General features: G+C 37.9%; 1 protein-coding gene across 2 annotated transcripts in view; it reads left to right on the top strand.

Annotated features, from left to right (window-relative positions):
- ANK3 (ankyrin 3) overlaps positions 1 to 19967 on the top strand; it is a 353292-nt gene that overhangs the window by 268032 nt on the left and 65293 nt on the right. For both annotated transcript variants that reach the window (XM_055081155.1, XM_007104116.4), the window contains 3 exons: positions 1890 to 1996; positions 7234 to 7458; positions 10185 to 10339. In XM_055081155.1, coding sequence (XP_054937130.1) covers positions 1890 to 1996; positions 7234 to 7458; positions 10185 to 10339 — 487 coding nt within the window. The remainder of the gene's footprint in view (positions 1 to 1889; positions 1997 to 7233; positions 7459 to 10184; positions 10340 to 19967) is intronic.

Below are 19967 nucleotides of genomic sequence, written 5' to 3'. Positions count from 1 at the left end.
CCCTGTTTCCTATTGTGTTTAAGAACTGACATTATACTTAGAACTGAACAAAGGCCCATTTGATTTTCTTACGTATATTCCAGTCCTCTGTTGAATCATCCACCTTTTAATTTCTTTTCTCTATCTTTTTCCCTATTTTCTTAAACATACTAATCATAGTTATTATGATAACTATAATCAAAGTTCTTATTAACTTCCTTCAAAACGTAGGATGACTTGGGAGTCTGTTTATAGTATCTGGGTTTGTTTTGGTTTTGTTTTTGTTTTTGTTCATGTGCTCTGGCCATGCTTGGCAGTTTTTCATTGCATGCTGGACATGATGTATAAAAACAAGTTTGTAGACACGACACACCCAGTGATGATAATATTCCTTCAAAGAGGATTCACCATCCCTCTGCTAGGCAAAGAGTGGTGGCTGATTCTTCTCATCCAATCAAGATTTTGCTAAAATGAGGCTGGTTCACAGCCCTGGTAAATCTCAGGCTACCTCTGGTCTGTCCCTGGCCCTTCAGGGTCCTTATTTGAAATTCTGGTATGATCTTTGCATCCCCTCCCCTTCCAAGTCTCACACTCTAAATCTTTTTCTCATGAAACTGCCCAAAAGCTCTGTTATGCCTTTCAGAGATTTTCTGGTTAGTTTTTTAGCTTCCTGTTCTGCACAGCTCCAGAATTTATTTATTTATTTTTTATTCTATTTTATTTATTTATTTATTTTAATTTTTGGCTGTGTTGGGTCTTTGTTGCTGCACTCAGGTTTTCTCTAGTTACAGCGAGCAGGGGCTACTCTTCGTTTCGGTGCGTGGGCTTCTCATTGCGGTGGCTTCTCTTGTTGTGGAGCGTGGGCTCTAGGCACGCGGGCTTCAGTAGTTGTGGCTCGCAGACTCAGTAGTTGTGGCTCGTGGGCTCAGCAGTTGTGGCGCACAGGCTTAGTTGCTCCGTGGCATGTGGGATCTTCCCGGACCAGGGCTTGAACCCGTGTCCCCTGCACTGACAGGCAGATTCTTAACCACTGGGCCACCAGGGAAGCCCCAGCCCCAGAATTTAGCAAATGTTCTGAATGGAAATCTGTAGCATGCTTGAGGCCACCCAAATCTCCACCAAAACTCCCTTGGTTTTTCTGTTCCCCAGCAGGTAGCCCCTGTAGGCACAAAGCCCAAATTCTGTCTGCACTGGTAATTGACAAATGCCCCCAAGTTAAAAATGGCAACAAAAAGCTCAACTCTTCCAGGTAACCACCTCTCCAAATATAGCTCCTCAGTTTTGCACCTCAATTGTTCTCTGCTGCCCGCAGAGATGATTTCCACACTTATCTGTTGTGCTTAGCACAGCACTAGGCTGCTGCTGGCTTCTCTACCCCACTTGGAAACAGAAGTCATCAAGATTGAATTTTTTTATTTTTATTTTGAGATTCGGAAAAGAAATTTACAATTGTCAGATTAATTTAGAGATTGTTGAAGTACTTAAAATCATGGTTAGCATTACTTCTGTGATATTCCTTGTGCCATGCCAGTTACTCAGGATGGTTTCTGAAAAGATTGAAATAATACAGTGTATCAGTGAACTTTATTTCTAATTCTTGAAACTTCAGTGTAGACCTGTGGAGGAATGTACAGTCAGGCCCATGGGTGCAGAGGGCCAATGACACTAGTTATTTTATATAAGGTACTTGAGCATCTCCGGATTTTGGTATCCACGGGGATGGGTGGGCGGGGGGTGTCCTGGAACTGATCACCCAAGGATACTAAGGGACAACTGTAAAAAAATATATATATATGCTTATTTTGAATGTTAGACTATCTGGACTATGGAGACATACAGCTGTATTGTACATACAGAGAAACCACTGTCTTGGATGGGTTGTTGACACAATATATTGTTTTATTTTTCAGCATCTAACATTCACAAGAGAATTTGATTCAGATTCTCTTAGACATTACAGCTGGGCTGCAGACACCTTGGACAATGTCAATCTTGTCTCAAGTCCTGTTCATTCTGGGTAAGTAACCAAAAAGTCACTTTTCCTATTAAATTAACATTGCACTTACTATTTTCAGTTATAAATTCATATTGACAAGCTTCATATGTATGAGATATTGATCTTCTAAAGGACTTCATTAGTGAGTATATGTGGCATATATTTGTAAATCATTAGTAAATATTTTTTCTAAACAAATCTGCATACCTATTTTTATTGGTAAGAGCACCATGTTAGAAAGGAAATTAATAAAAGTATTGGCGCATGACAATTTCCTGGCTATTCTGGCACTACTTTTAGGTCTCTAATTTTCCTTTTCAATAAAAAAAATTTTAATATAGTCATTTCTCTTAATTTTACTTTATTCAAATGAAGTTTTTTTCTGAGTATCTGATTTTCCTGAAATAAAATTATAATGAAGTTGTATTAAATTAAAATTTTTTTTAAATAAATGAATTTTTAAAAGAAAAGAAAAAGTAAATGTACCAATGTGTGTACCCTGGAAGCGCTATAGTAAAAACCACATCCAACAGGCTCCTTGTTGCTGCCCTGTCAGTCAGCAAAATTTGAGGCAGGCAGCTAAAAGGTGACCTGCTTCAATTGCTGAATTGATAATTATTGTATTTTTAGATATTGGATTCTTAGCCTACTATAGGTAATTAAACTTGGGATAATTGATTCATATACAAATGGAATCGAAATAATTCATTAAGATGATGAAAATTTCAAAGTATTTTCACCTCTGAAATTGACATTTAGGCCATAAATTAGTTGTGATCCAGGACAAGTGCAGATTCAATTTATTTAATTCTGAATTAAATAAATTAACAATAATTAACATTTGTGAAGTGCCTTATATATTTTATGAAGTATTTTTTGCTGCTTTTAATTACAATAAATTATAATGGCTAACCTACCTAGTGCTTTTTTCATGCATCTGGCATTGTGCTAAATCTTTTACATGTATTATCTTATTTAATATTTATTTGAACCTTAAAATGACACTGAGATAGGCTTTACTCATTATCCCCATTTTACAGAGGAAAAGTCCTAGACTCCGAGTAATGCTGCAGGTTATTTAAAGTATTCTTACACAACTGTGGCTTGTAACACCACAATTGTGAAAAACAAGTCACTGCAATGTCATTTAAATGGAAATAATTCATATGAAAGTGCTTTATAAACTATAAACTACATGGTGGTCTTTGAATCATTAATATTGCATTTCTTTAATTCAGTTAGAAAAAGCTTTAATTGTAGTAATATTACATTTTAAACTGCTTAAAATAGTTACACGATTTAGAGTAGATGTATTTGGGTCTAAAATTGCAAAAGCAAAAAACAAACCAAAAAAAAAAAAGTTGAGAAGGAAAATATAAAACACCCAGAATACATTCATTAAGTGGGCAAACATTTGGTTTTTTGAACCAAACTTGGTGAATTGCCACCATGTGACAAAAATCTAGAACCAGCACTTTGTATTCTACATAGGAAAGAAAAGCACTAGGGTTTAATTTAGTAACTTGAGAAGTAGGTGAGGGATCATAGGATAATAAAATCAGAAATGAGCTTTCCCCTGCACTGGAGGCAGTGTAGTATTTGAATATGCAACTAATCTCTCCTTCCCCTTGAATTCACTGAAGACAGTAGACTTTTGCAGGAAAGGAAAAGTAATGGCAGCTAGTTGGGCTTATTTGAAAAGGAAAATATACACTTGGTATACACTTGGAAATAGTTCACTAATGCCAGGTCTATGGTGTAGCTTCTATATAGCCATTTAAGGCAAATCTTTTTCCAAGTTGTCCCACAAATGCCAAATGCCTTGGTTTCATTTTCTGATGGTTTTTATTTTTCCTTTGCTTATCATTGACATTTTCTGTTGCTTGCTTCTAATTATCTTACATTAATTTTTCCCATTTGCTTTCTAAATTATTTTGCAGCTATTCTTCTCCACTTCCTCAGTATGATTCAAGGTGATAACTGTGTCTTTTATGTGACCCATCCCTTTTTGTATTTTTAATTTATGTGAATTTTTCCCACAGTTAGATTGTGTCAATGTCTGTAGTGTATCAGCATTTGTCATCCTGCTGTTCCTAAAGCTAGAAACATTCATGTGTTAGTTTTAGGATCATTTGTAGAATTCCTGCTTTAGTTTAAATATTAATAAGATACAATGAATATGATTAAATATCACCTTTTCATTTGTTTCTATAAGTTATATTGCATGAAATTTTATTTTGCATACAATATGTAAGGGATGAATTTAGAAAGCAAATCACTATATTTCATAATGCTATTGAATAATAGGACTCAATATCGGGCTTAAACATCTACTGCCATCTTTCCTCAGTCTTTTGGCTCTATAAAATTGAAAACCATAGAACAATAAATAATCAGTAATGAGCACCAACTATGCACTGGTTGCTACACAGAACACAGACAAAGAGATTCTTCCAATTTTATTAAAATCTTCTAAGCCATGGTTTTTCCATTTGGTTCTGATATTCTTTGTAGCTGGGGTATTTTTATATTGACACTGGTAACCTTCTTATACTACCTTCACTTTATATATATATACTTTATATATATAAAATATTTATATATGTATATATTTTTTCCATATTTTTTTTCAATGTTAGTAACCAAGTCTGACCTAGGCAGTTTCTGAGCACACTTAACAAAATGGTTTTGTTCACTGGTTTATTCAATAAACATTTACTGTGTGCTTATTATGTATGGGAACTGTGCACAGCTCTGTAGGTTAAGCAGTGAACAAGACAAACCTGATCTGAATTATTATCTGTATTAGTGAGACTCAGCTGTTTGTTGCCAGGGCACAGCCGTCTCAGTGTAAACACCCAGTGTTTATCTGTATCAATACTAATACAACTGCATTTTCAAACCCAGAGTTTATCTTGAATTTTTTTTTTTTTTTTTTTTTTTGCGCTACGCGGGCCTCTCACCGCTGTGGCCTCTCCCGTTGTGGAGCACAGGCTCCGGACGCGCAGGCTCAGCGGCCACGGCTCACGGGCCCAGCCGCTCCGCGGCATGTGGGATCTTCCAGGACCGGGGCACGAACCCGCGTCCCCTGGGGCCCAGCCGCTCCGCGGCATGTGGGATCTTCCCGGACCGGGGCACGAACCCGCGTCCCCTGCATCGGCAGGCGGACTCTCAACCACTGCGCCGCCAGGGAAGCCCGTGAAGTCAATGAATTTTTAATTCATTCTGTTACTCTTAGTCCCAAGCACAAGTTGATTTTTAACTACTGGAAGCTGGGAAAGATCAGATTTTTGTGTTGGGCTTCTTATAATATGGCACATTGTCTTTATTGCTGAATAAAAGTAGTTGTTAAGTATGTATATGTCTAAAAAAGTATAGGCTCCCCAGAGCAGTTTCAAGTGACCCTTTTATCATTCAACACTGGAGACAATTCATCTGGACACTTGTATAAGTGAACAAGTATCTTTCTCTTTGACTAGGGAGGAGTGATTTTTTTTGTTTTGCTTTGTTTTTGAGAGATTCAGTCTCTTGCCCTCATGCCTTTAATATCCTAGTGGTTCTGGTCTCTCAAAGTATGTATAATATCAAAAACATATGAAACCACTAATTAATCCAGAGGAAAACAGCTAAATCCAAAATGAGCAAAAGGGTGTGAAGTTGATTCCACTTCACTGATGACCAGAGTTGGTTCTGAAAACCTGACAGGCTGACAAGTGACACCCGTGCTCTTGCCTCTCTCCATGGGGATGGTGGGTCCATTTGCTTTGTTGAAGAGGTTACTCTTCCAAGGTCAAGAGGCATCACTCTTTAGGAAAGGGTCTCCAGCTAGGACCGCCAAGCAAGGTCTGAAATCTATTTGTAGGATGTTAGAACTGTTTTTTAGAAGAGTAAATAGTAGAGGATTTTGATGGATGGGATTATCCCCCTTGCCCCCCCAGCCCAAATACTGTAGGTATTCAAACAGTTTTCTAAATATCAGCATTTGGTGCTCTTCCACTAATAAGCGTATTTTCACGTGTGAAAATTAGAATGCAAAAATACGTGTTTCTGTTCCCCAGTCTCTGACTTGCACTCTTCCATATGTTGGGCTCATTGGTGTACATTGATCAGAGTGCTTTACAACCCAGTAACAGTGGTGGGAGGAGTCACAGGAGTCTTTTTTTCACGAACACATGATAGGAATCAAGCTGTTACCCAAATAAGTTTGGGGTTAGCAGATACAAACTATTATACGTGGGATGGATGAACAACAAGGTCCTACCTACTGTATAACACAGGGAACTATATTTAATATCCTGTAATAAACCATAATGGAAAAGAATATGAAAAAGAATATATAAATGTATAACTGAATCACTTTGCTATACAGCAGAAATTTACACAACATTGTAAATCAACTATACTTCAGTAAAATTTTTTTAAAAAGATATGACCCAAATATGACACCATGAATTCTTTACATCTTCATAGCTACATGCAGACAAATAATTTTTCCTCCCTAGCTTTAATATAACAGCCAATGACAGAATTATATAACTTAGAGATATTTTCTAAAAAGTCTGTTCAATCATGTTTATATTGCTGTACAGATACTCAAATGTAGGTTATTTTAAACAGTTTTTAAGCCAAATTGATATTGAAAAGATTAAACCCCTTTCCATCAAAATTGCCTTTAGTAAAACTTTAGTCACCTTCTGCTTTTATTCTTATTTTCTGCTTTGTGAAAATAGTAAAAATTAGAGTGTCGGTATGATTAAAGATACATTCATTTTATGAGTTGTACATGTTTAAGACATACTGTGGAGTTTCATCTTACTTGTTGAGGGGGAGAGATTCCATAGTCAGCACATGGCTAAAACCATTGATAGTTAAAATGACCCTTGAATGTAAACTTAAACCACCCACAGGGACCACATACAGTGGGTTTGTTTTTAAATGCAAGACAGTCGTTTAATAGCCAGTTTTTATCCCAACTTTGAAACAGTCACTCTTCCTTCAGTTTGAGCATCTCACAGAGTGGTTGGCTTCTGTTCGGAGGCCATGCACCGTCAAAAAACAAAGTGTCGTGTTTTACTTTTTGCTCAGTTCACAAGTCAAATGCATGTTTGATGTGACTCCACTGTATTTACTTCCAATGTATTCTTAAAGAGAGGGAATGATAGCTACCTTGTCTGTCACTTTAACATTCAATTTCCAAACTTGCTGTGAAACCGGCTTCTGTCTCTCCTTGATTTGGCCTCTGATCTTACCCCCTGCAGGTTTCTGGTTAGCTTTATGGTGGATGCAAGAGGCGGCTCCATGCGGGGAAGCCGGCACCACGGGATGAGAATCATCATTCCTCCTCGCAAGTGCACTGCCCCCACCCGTATCACCTGCCGTTTGGTAAAGAGACATAAACTGGCCAACCCACCCCCCATGGTGGAAGGAGAGGGATTAGCCAGTAGGCTGGTAGAAATGGGTCCTGCAGGGGCACAATTTTTAGGGTAAGTCATTTTGTCAGTTTTCATCTTGGCCCTCATACCACATCTTTGATTTTCTTTACCCTTGTCAACTCAAGTAGTTAACAGTTAAATCTGTTGAGTTGGACCATTTCAGTCGAGTACAGCATTCTTGTAGTATCAGAGGTCACAAAGCTGTGTAATTCTCTAAAAACCTGGTAGGCTGGTACTTCCTTAACTCAGTTTGCTGGCCAAAGGTTTTACTAACCGAGAAGCATGTTCTCTGCTCAGTGAGTGCACGGAACCCCAGCGGCCCCCGTGGAAGTCAAGGCACCACTCTTATTTATCACACATTGAATAAATGGCTATTTTGGGTACATGTCTTTTTAATGATAATTTTTGGGGGAACAATCCATTGTGATGTGGTATTTTACAAAAGGAAAAAATGAATTTATTTTCTGAGGTGGCACTTGGGTGCAAATCAGGCAGGCTCTGTCGTGACGGACAGTTTGTTCACAGTTTCCCCTTCTTGTTTCTCTTCCTGCTGCATGGATGTTATTCAGTAAACTGCATCTTCCTACCAATCCTCCCCCTGTAAATGAGGGTGAGAGCTTGGTTAGCCGAATCCTGCAGCTTGGGCCTCAAGGAACAAAATTTATTGGGTAGGATCTTTATAGACAAGATACAGAATGTCTACAATTCTTTTTCCATTTTCAATTTTTTTCTGTCACACCCATGGTCTTATTCTTGTCTTAATTTTATTTTTGGTTTTTAATGCTTTCAGTTGATGTGTGTCACTGAAAGAAGAAAAAAAATCATAGTGGCTTGACTTAATGCAGCACCGCTCCCTCTCTTGTGCTTTTCAAGCATGTGGAATTCACTGCAAGCATTCTGCTTTCATAACTTTGTGCTTCTGTAAACCTTTCTTTAAGTTGAAGTGTTTCAACTGATGATGATAGTTTTTAAGACAGACTGATAGTCTAATTTTAACCCAGTGTAAAAGAAGATATTTGCAGGCTTTGAATCAACATTTGCTGTAAATGATATATATGTGTATGTATATATATATATATATATATACCTGTATATATATATATGTATGTGTGTGGAGTTACATTTTTTTTAAAAGTACTTATGGGCTGTGAGAAGGACAAGTCATCAATAAGTAAACTGATTTTGAAAAAATGTTGGGAATACAAGATATTTAAAGAAAATCAAATAGGCAGCAGGTAGTATATTCTACTAAAGTTATTAAATTGTTTTGTTCTGTTTAAGCTGAAATGTGTTGGTATTTGTCTGCTTATCTGTCTGATTGGTGTGTTTGCATTGGCAGTCTGCATGAAGAAACCTGTTATGAAAAGTTATGCTTGGCTTTCACCTTGGTCCCAGACCCTTGTTCATTTCTCCTCTCCAATATTGTTGAATGTCATACACAAAGCCACATTCCTGAAATATTTAGAGTGACAGTATCTGATGCATTAACCTGCAAAGATTGTATCTAGTTTTCAAAAAAGGAAAAATTTAATGTCTAATCACCAGGTGTGGTTAAAAACTAAGGTAAACATCTTAATAACTCTTGAAATTACTAACACTATTAGGAATAGTTGATTTTGTTTTTACCCACTGAAAAATAAAGGGATTATAAAAAAATTTTCAAACCCTTAATTTGAATTAATTATAATTCTTTTGCCCAAAGTAAAATTTTCATATTTATCATCCCATTTTAAGTGAATGCTTTTGTAATAAATCAGATATTAATATGTCATTTATTTATGTCATTTGGTCATTACAACTACTATCCCTTTTTATGCTATTACCTATTTAAGCCTGTATCTTCTGTTACCACATGTACATAAACACATAGGCTGAGAGGTGAGGTTACATACAACCTCTGTAGGAGAATAATGATACTGTCTACTTAAATGTCATAAAATAAAGCTGCACAATCCAACTACATAAACTGTGTGTGATTGTGGTCTGCTTACTTCCATTCATCTTTTTTAGCATTTATCCTACTTCAAAATTTAACAAAATTATTCCTGTGCTTGATTGGCTATCTTCAATTTGCAGCCATTTTTTCACCTTCTTTTGCAAAAGGACACTGTCAAAAATTAATAGATCATTATATGACAATTTCAAACCAATAGTGCTTTTTCAGAAAGTTTAATTCCTATGCAGTCCTACGAGAGCTAGGAAATTATGCTGCCCATTTCACAACGTAAAAATCAAAGAAACTGTCTTGACTGTACAGGCCATGAAAGTTATGAAAACTGACCGTTTGAAGGAGTGGATTGTTATATTGATTGTTTTCTTGCTAAGGGAAAAGAAATCAGTAATCTTTCAAAGTAGGCAATTTACAGAATTTCTTTTTTAAAGAAATGACTGTGTCCTTTTAAATCATGAGCATTTTGTATAATACAATATACTATTGTGTTTTAAAAAATGGACCAACTTTCTTTCTTATGGTCTATTTTAATAACTTTCAATTCCTCGATTACTTATGTGTGCTGAATATTTTCCCCCTATTGAATCAAATGCCTAACACATGATAGGCCCCCAAGAATTGTCTGTGAATGAATGAATGATGGCATGTTTTCAGGTTTCTAATATATTATTTAATTAGCAAATGATTCTGCAGCTTTGAAATCATTCCCAACCTTAGTGGCACCTCTGATTTTCAAATGAATACTGTCAGTGAAACACTTTTAAAAGTATGAAACTATAAACCTATTTCCTTTGATACCAAAATAATGTGGCTTTTTTTTTTCCAGCCCTGTCATAGTGGAAATCCCTCACTTTGGGTCTATGAGAGGAAAAGAGAGAGAACTCATTGTTCTTCGAAGTGAAAATGGCGAAACGTGGAAGGAGCATCAATTTGACAGTAAAAATGAAGATTTAACCGAATTACTTAATGGCATGGATGAAGGTAATTACGATGACTCCCTGTTTCTATGAATGTCTGCAGGAAGAAATCAAAGGAATGGCTAGACTAAAGGAAACAGTACTTGAATTGCACAAGTTTGTATTTTAAACTGGGAATCGGGTTCCTCAGCATTTATTGTTTTCTGCGTCTAAGGCATGAAGTTCCATTTAATCTAACAAACTCCACCCCCCCATATTAATGTATAAATCTTCTGATAATTCTCTGTCTTAAATCAACTGTATCAATCTTTCCAATGCTTAAGAAAGTTTTCTAAGTCAAAAATGGGTAAGGAGGGAGTGAAATAATAATGGAAGGCATGCAAAGCATGCAGAGCATTTTTAAGACAATACATTCACTTCTTATTTTTGGAATCATTATTTTCGTACCCTTTCTTTTCTCTCAGTCTTCTCCCAGATTATTTCAGTTTTCTTATGGATTTTTAATTTCTCCTGGGTTCTAATCAGTTTTTTAAAAAAAAATAGGTTTCAGGCTAATGATTGGAGTCTGTGGTGCTTCCAGTGTCTTATTCTTTGACCTGGTAAGACTGGCCTATAGCGAGCATGTCACTTTCTCATACACACCTTCTTCAGGCTGTCTGACCCTTAGAATCATAGCAGTTTTTCTTGGTAGACATTGGGAATAGACTCGTTTTGAGAGTGGGTACTTGGTGCAGTGTTTTCCTTTAAAAATGTAAAAACAAAAAAAAAAAAAGAGAGAGAGAGCAAGCTCATCATAAAATAAAGCTAATCTTTATACTGACTTGCTAATCACTACAGCTCCAGCAACTGTTTTATATAACAGCTTTACTGGAGAAATTATTCACATACCATAAAATTCACTCTCTTAGCATTTAGTTCACTAGCTTTTGGAATGCGTCCAGCATAGTGTCTCCTGGTTGTGAAGTGTGGACAAAGGAGCTAGACAGACTCGAGGCTGCTTGAGGGACGACCACGGACACGCTCTTGGATCCCCTTGAGCCTCTGTTACTTCTATAAAGTGGAGATTACCTTCCTCACTTCATGGGGTTGCTGTTGAGAAGAAATAAAGTCATTATGTGAAGCGTTTTTCAAATACAGCCCTTGTTACGGACTAAGCCCTTGATAAATATCAGCTGTTGTCACTATTATATTCATTCCCTAGAAAAAATTGTCATGCCAGAGGTATTGTATAAGACATAGCGAATCACAGCCAACCGAGAATTTAAAGATGTCTTTACAGCAGGGTAGGGGGCACCTAATCATTGCTGAGCATCTAGCATTCATGAGGCACTGATATATGCCTCTATATATGAAAATTTAAAAGGAAAGCATGGTACTGCAAAGTAGGTAGTTTTTTTTTGTTTTTGTTTTTTGTTTGTTTGTTTTTTTGCGGTACGCGGGCCTCTCACTGTTGTGGCCTCTCCCGTTGCGGAGCACAGGATCCGGACGCACAGGCTCACGGGCCCAGCCGCTCCGCGGCATGTGGGATCTTCCCGGACCGGGGCACGAACCCGTGTCCCCTGTATCGGCAGGCGGATTCTCAACCACTGCGCCACAGGGGAAGCCCCCCAAAGTAGGTAGTTTTAATCCCACTTTATAGATGGGGGAACTGAAGTTCAAACAAGTCAAAAGGTTACCCCGACTCAGTAGCGGCACAGGGGCTGAAATCTAGTTCTACCTGTTCTCAAAAACTTTTAACTATCCCACTTACTTTAGAAATATGTGTCCTGTGGAGAAGAAAATAAACCTAAAGAAGAAAATTCCTACAAACCTCTAGATTTCAAGATCCAGAATAGGCATTTTAAATGTTATACATGTAATGAGTATACATTAAATGTTTATACATAATACTGACCTGTACTACTGAACAGGTACTGTATCCTGTACCATTCACAACTTCAGATAATTTCTGATGGATGGGAACTTTCATTGCCAATTTAGGTTTCTAATTGTTATTACCTTAATTTATTTTAAAGCATGAAATATAGGGTTTTTTATAAGGAAATTTATAAGAAAACATAATCAGAAGTTTTAAAATGAATAAATCCTAAGGGAAAGAACTGAATTAGCATTTTGAAAAGAGTTAAAGAATATGGATGATTGAGAATAAAAAATAGAGAGAATAAGATAAATGGGTTTTCCAGAGGATAGGTTTTTTTTTTCTGTTTTAAGGAAAATAAGGTATAAAGATATTTTCATGTATCCAGTGTTTCTTAAATACTATTGTAGATTACTAGTTTTTTAATGCAGCGTCCTCTCCACAAGGATTTCTTTTTTTTTTTAACCGATAGCTACCTTGATATAGTAAGCAGCTGAGGGCAGAGTACGTGTCTTAATCACTTCTGAGTCACCAGTACTGGGCACAGTGCTGATTTAGACACTCGCCTAGTCCTGGAGAAGCAGGCAGGAGGAACCTCATTATAATATTTAGCTGGGGGGGGGGAGGGAGGGGGGGGGAATGAACTGGGAGGTTGGGATTGACATGTATACACCAATATGTACAAAATAGATAACTAATCAGAACCTGCTGCATAAAAATAAATGAATAAAATAAAATTCAAATTAAAAAAATAATATATAGCTCTCTGGAAGACAGCTCTTGTTAGTCTGTTTCTTCTCCCCCACACGTCATTAATGTTAATCTCCTGGGGGAAAAACTTAAAGAGGAGCGTTTACTTTGGGGAAGGTTCTGAGAAAGTAACAATATTTTAGGAAGAATACTGAATATTCTAAGAGAGTGTTGTCCAATAGCACTTTCTATGATGATGGAAATATTCCATACCTGATGATGACCCAACAGTCATCACTAGTCACACGTGACTCTTGAGCACTTGAAATGTGACTAGTGCAAGTGAGGAAGGTAATTTTTAATTTTGTATAATTCATTTCAAATAGTCACCTGTGGCCAGTGGCCACCTCATTAGACACTGCAGTTCTGACAGAAACACTGGATGCTAATAATATGTTCTTCATTTTTGAGCACAGATTACAGTATCAGGCACAGGCAGATTTTTTTTTTAATTTTAAGGTTTATTTATGGAATGGATTTCCATGATTTCATACTGACATGTCTTCATTTTGTTTTTAATAAGCCAGTTTTCAAATAGGAAGCTAGTCCTATCCTTGCTCAGACAAATGACGCTCCAAACACTGCCACACTAGGGACATCTGTCCGATGTTTTAAAGAAATGATGATATAGCCCTGTCCTGGATTCTACATGTTATCTTGGAAATAGTGGATAGAGTTTCTTTGCTACATTTTTTAAGACCAGATAAAGTTTGGTTCCCTTTTAGACAATTAAAAGGAAATGCAAATACTTCCAAGTTTAAAGAGTCAAGCACTGGAGGCCACGAAAGGAAAACTGAGGACCAAATTTTCAAGGCACCGTGGTTTTCTTCATATATTAAATCTTGATCTATTAAATTAAATCTTCATTTAATAAATCTTGATCTAGTAAATCAATAATAATGAAGGAACCAAGACACACATTTTATAACTGAAGCTCGATTAATCAGATTTCATACCAAGCTCAAGCACCACTAACCACCACTCTTGTCCTGTCCGCAGAGAAACTTAGCTCTTACTGGAACATCCCTCCTCTAAAAACAGACAGGCAAAAATAAAAATCAATCTGTCTCTAAAATTCCAACCCTTCTTTTTCCTTCAAGGTCCAACTAGTCAAACTTCTTGTGGGGAGAGAAGCATAAGCATGGTCTAGGAGGTTTCGTGTTATTTCTACCCTCACCACTCTGTGCCCCTGGATAGCTGTTAATTAGCAAGATAAAAATAGTACATAAAATAAGCCAGTGACCAGATCACTCAAGACTTCCTTAAAGAAAAAGAGAAATAAATCATTCTACTATTATTTTATTTACCCTATCAGTTTACCCAGTTCATAACAATTAAGCCTCATCTGTCATCTATGGCAAGTGACCCTTGATAATACCTGTCTTATTATAAATGTCTCATTTTAACCCTCTTTTCCATAAATGAACTCTATATGTTACTTTATAACTAATCTGTATTCTACTTTTATAACTAGTCCTGTTGCACCCTCTTCTCTGAAAATCTTAAAACCCAAGTGTTTAGAAAGCATCTTAGCCAGTATTTTGATCAGTGATTTTTTTACTGAACAATTGTAAAGAGTAGATTATGGTTCTATAGTATTTTAAAACTTGCAAAGCCTTTCCATGTGCACAATCAAATTGTAACTCCAGGGAAAGACAAGTCCAAGGAGGAGGATAATTTGCCCAATGTGGTGTGGTCGTTAGGATCATGATCTGTGGGTGTCACACAGAATGGAATTCCCATCCTGGCTCCACGGCTGACTAGCTGTGCGACTCCAAGAAAGCCCTCGATCTCTCTAAGCTCATAGAGAACTAATGGGAAATAGATGAGCTAATATGTGTAAATTTCTCAGCATGATGTCTGACACACGATAACCGCTCTCAAAGGTAGCCATAGACACGGCTGCCATGTACAGTTGTGCAGGAGAGCGAGGGGGGCAGACATCTTGCCTCTTCCACTTCCCAAACCATCTGCTCTGACACTGGCCTTCAGGACAAAGGGGCACCTTTATCTCATTTCTTCAAAGCTACTGTCTAGTTGCCTACAGGGCTGTGTCCACTCCACATGGACGCTTTTCCAGATCCCACGAGGACACCTCCAGGGCTAGTGGAATCCCGGGTCACAGTTGATGATGGTTACCCCATGACTACCACCCAGTCAGGAAATAGTAAGTAGACAGATCTAGACTTCCAAAATCTAGACTTCTGACTCCAAATCTCGTTGTTGCTCTACAGTACTCCCTTGCCTCTGTATCTTCTCCAATGAAGGAGGCCTAGGCACGTGCTTTGTGTGGAAAAAAAGGTGACATGAATGTCAGCTGCTATTTAAACTTTCCATTATGAATCAAGGCACCCTCCTAGTTCTTGTATGACTCCAAAGGACATGGCGTGTATTCAGGAAAAACTGTCATTGCAGAATAAGGTGGGATCGAGGGTTATTTGTGGCACTAGCAACCTCAGAGATAAAGGCATCAGTGGTTATGCTAATGAAGCGGGTGTGTTAGAGCAGCTCTATTGAAATAACAGGCTAGAATGACACAGAGGACAGTTGGTCTGGGTGTGAAGAACCTGCTGTTACCACTGAGGTATCATATGGCAGGAAAAACTTTTCTCTTTGGCAGCAGACATAGATCTTGTTCTAGCACTTGTTCATCCGTGTTTTCTCAGGAGAGAGAGGTATCGCAAAACAAAAAAATACTCAACCTGCTCCCCACAGAAATATCATCTTTAAAATGCGCCAAATTGAATCCACTTTGTAAGTTTAATTAAAACCTTACTTGAGTTAAACTCACAAAGTTCAATTCAACATGTTTAAAATTGTGCCTGCCGGGGGTGAGGGGGAGGGACGGGGAGGGGGGAGGGTTGGATTGGGAGTTTGGGATTAGCAGATACAAACTACTATATATAAAACAGATAAAGAATGAGGTCCTACTGTATAGCACAGGGAAAGAATATGATATTTACTAGTAGAAGAACCTTTCCTCCTTAGAGATCTTAAGAACTGCTCATAGAAGTAGTTGAGCACTGAAAAGTGAAATATGTAGTTTTACGTTGTACACAGCACCATCTGTTGGGGAAATCGATTAACAATTTTGAAAAATTCTGGAGGAAAAAGGAAAAATTGAACTTAACCAAATCAGGACTGTGGTTGGGGTGTAAGAAAAAAATAGAAAAAGCGAAAAAGCCCAAAACTATTAATTAAACCATAACAAGATGCTAATCTGCTTTCACTCCACTGCCATAAAACTTATTTTAAGTGGATTCAGCGATGCCTACCAGGTGCATAACTGGGCCAGAACAGTTCCCTCACCCCTACTAGTCAGGAAATGAAAATGGGACCAAAGCAGAGGAACGTTAATAATGCCAAGTTTTATGTATGTCTGTGTAACGTACTTCTTGCAATTACATGTCTTTATGAAACATCAGTGGGTCAAAAAATGACATGAGACACCCTGTCCCATATGTCAGACAGAGTGGGGCTCTGTGCCCTCCAGGGACAGTGAAGGGGTCTGAGAGACTGGGTATTCGCTTCCGTCACCTTTAGTGTCGATGTGAATAGAGGCCAATGTGCCAGACATGGCAGGTCTAAGCCCCTTAGAGCTCAGTGCACTTCTGTGTTTGCTGCATATGCCGGGTTACGGATTGATGGTGTTTAGCTTTAAGACATTATATACGATCCTTATTTTGAAGATAGGATTATATAAATTGTTTCTTGTCTGGATATAGTACCGATGGTTAAATGGTTAAACAAAGGGTTGAAGAAAGTTTGTAAGGGGGCTCATTGCCTGAAAGCCTTTTCATTTTCACAAGTGGAAAAGTAAGCAGATGTGGAAGAACATTTTTCTGGAAAATAACAGGGAGAAGCAGATGCAAAGAATACAAGGCTTCTGCAATCGTGGAGGAGAACTTTAGAATGATTATTCCAGCAGGGCCAAACACACCCTCTCTCACTTCTCTGTTTCCAGGAAGCCTTCCCTAAACCCCAGTCAAATAAGTTAGATACACTTGGTAAATACTTCTATCGCACCTGGCCTGTCTTCTTCTGTAACAAGCAATTTTGAACTTTGCTCTCTTCCTTAGTGGACTGTAAAGTCCATGAGGGCAAGGAATGGCTCTGACTGTTGACAGTCTTTATGCCCAATGAATATAACAGCCCTTAGCAGTGTTGTCACTTCATCATAATTTGTTGAATAAATGAAGAAATGAATGAGCTGTATCCAGGCATGTGCTGCCACTCTTGGCAATACATTTCCTCAATAATTCGGTGACCCATACCCAAGAGAGGAAGCAACTTTCTAAAAGAACAGATGCCACAAACAAATGGGGAGAGGAGGTCTGGGAAGCAGGAGAAGGGCACGTAATGATTAGGAATTAGTTTTCTAAAAATAACTTTAAGATATATGATTGTCAGCAATTATACGGATTGCTAAAACTGGAGGGAAAAACAAACAGGTATATCATTGTTTCCAGACATTCTGCGTCATTAGCACTCAATTATTTGTGCAAATCTGAATAACAAAGAAGGTCCCTACCTTGGGTAGTTAAAGATGTAAAATAATGCTGATCCAGACACGCGTATGGCAGATGCCAGCATTCAATAAGAATATGAGTTAAATTACTAAAATTATGGGACCTTTCTGTACTGTCTTTGCAACTTTCCATGAATCTAATTATTTCAAAATAAAAATTGAAAAGTTTCCTACTGTGTTTATGTTGAGGAAGAAGGGTCAGGTGTATCATCTGAGGGTTTTTTCCTGTAACATCAAGGGTGGGCTTGTTCCAAAAGTTGCATATTTATATGGAGCTGAACTTTAATTCCAAAGAAATGAATGTCTATAATTTTCTGAAATATTTCAGTGACTATATTACAACTGTTCTATTGTTCCACATATTCTACAGCCAGAGTTAAATATTATAAATTTATCTTTTATTTCCTTCATTTCCCCCAGTTTCTCTGCTACTTAATTTTCTATGATTGGTGATATTTTCCCTTAAAACCTGAATGAAATTAAAATGATAGCAGTTCCGATTTATATACTTGTAGAGATGCAAAACAGAGACAGTGTGATTTAAAAAAAAAAAAACAATCCCACCTCAGATCTGCCACAGACTGGCTCTATGGCTCTCCTCTGTCTCCAAGGTTGTATGACCTTGGAAAGAATACGTAACCTAAATTATTATGCCAACAGAACTGTGCTGGCGGTTTTGTATCATTTATTTGTCATATCCACCCCAGAGGTAACTTTTCTTATCCTGATCTTATAAACAAGTTACATAGGGCTCAGAGTTAAGGAACCCCTCCAAGATCCAAGCTCACTGGTTTGAGAACTGGATTTGAACCGAAGGTACCTGTCTACAAAGACTTTCCACAGACCCATACTAGCTAGCATGCCTTTTTGAATTCTGACGTTCTAAGACTGCCATTTTTTCCCACCGCTCAGTATCAAATACTCCATTCGTAGAAGAGCAAGCTGAGAGAACATTCACATGACCAGAAATGAAACCCTAGATAAAGAAATCATCCTTTGTGAAAACTCGAGGTTGTATTCCTTCTATAGACTGTTCACACTCAAACCTGACCAGATCACAAACAGCCTTCAGAAAACAAATTCCAGACAGGAAAGAGAGTCATGGCCCCATTGGACCATGTTATCAAGACATTGAGTGCATGTAAGAGTGAGGCAGAACTAATCAGTGTGATCATTTGAATGCTTTTAAGAAAAAGTCATTTTGTGGGAATATGATTTCAATCCTGTTATTTACGATTCATTGTATTATGACCTTCACACCCATTCATATTTGCAAAGCATTTTATGATCCTTCTTGCTCTGTTGCAAAATCTGTTACAGAGAATGCTGTCCCAACTTTTACAAATAAACTAAAAGAGTTACAAGATACTTAAGAAATTTATCATTCATCAGCGAGGCAAGAATGCTGCAGAACATTAGCTTTCATTTCTTATGCAGCAGAAAGTGCCACTACCATGAGAGCTTTGTGCTCCTGGAGTGGGCCAATAAGAAGTCATGTCACCGTTTGGACCAGGGTGTTTGCACATCTAGCCATTACTCATCCATTTATCAACCACTACCCACGTGCCAGCTAGTCTGCAAAGACACTGTGTTAAATGGGGGTTGGAGTCCGTATCTGTGTGATTTCATCCGTTCCCCCAACCTGGTCTTAGGTTCTAATCTCAGCTCTAAAGCAGACCAGCTACGTCAGTTTGGGTAAGTCACTTAACCTGTCTGAATTTCAGACACTTACTTTACCAAAATGCTATGTGGCCAAAATAGTAATTGACCCGCCACAAAGTCGACATGCAGTAAGTGTAAATTTTAACCTTCTTCCTGGCCAAACCTATTTCAGAACTCACCTCTCTCTTTTCCCTGTGATGTGTGTGTGTGTGTGTGTGTGTGTGTGTGTGTGTGTGTGTGTGTGTGAGAGAGAGAGAAAGAGAGAGAGAGAGAGAGAGAGAGAGAGAGAGAGAGAGAGGAAACTTTGCTAGTAACAAATTAAAAAGAGAGAAAGAGAGAGGGATCCTGGGTTCTTTCATAGTCTAGGCATTATGAATCACCCTGAAAGGTAAAAAGCTCTTAATATTTTTTTATGCCCTTGCCTCCTTTAATTCTATAGCTATGGAGTGCTTTAGTATATCCTTTTAAAAATAAAACTATTTTAAACTAGTAGATATTTATTGTTGCCCCATAAGCTCCTCTTCTCCTATTGAAACATCCTTGAGTTGTTTTTCATGGGATCCTGTTGTCATATTTTTAATAATTTGGGTTCTGGATTTTTAAGGACAGATACAGGGTGAGAGTCTACTAAGACCACGCTTCTCAAATGTGTCAAGTCATAAAGTCACCTGAGTATGGAAATTTCAGGTTCCACCCCTGGTCTACCAACTGAGAATCTCCATGAGAGAAGCCTAGGAATCTCTGTTTTTTTTTTTTTTTTTTCTTTTTTTTTTTGCGGTACGCGGGCCTCTCACTGCTGTGGCCTCTCCCCTTGCGGAGCACAGGCTCCGGACGCGCAGGCTCAGCGGCCATGGCTCACGGGCCCAGTCCCTCCGCGGCATGTGGGATCCTCCC

The sequence above is a fragment of the Physeter macrocephalus genome, chromosome 20 (genome assembly GCF_002837175.3).
Source record: "Physeter macrocephalus isolate SW-GA chromosome 20, ASM283717v5, whole genome shotgun sequence".
In the NCBI taxonomy this organism is placed as follows: Eukaryota; Metazoa; Chordata; class Mammalia; order Artiodactyla; family Physeteridae; genus Physeter; species Physeter macrocephalus.
Note: the sequence above shows the minus strand (reverse complement) of the source record. Positions and strands in the feature narration are given on the sequence as shown.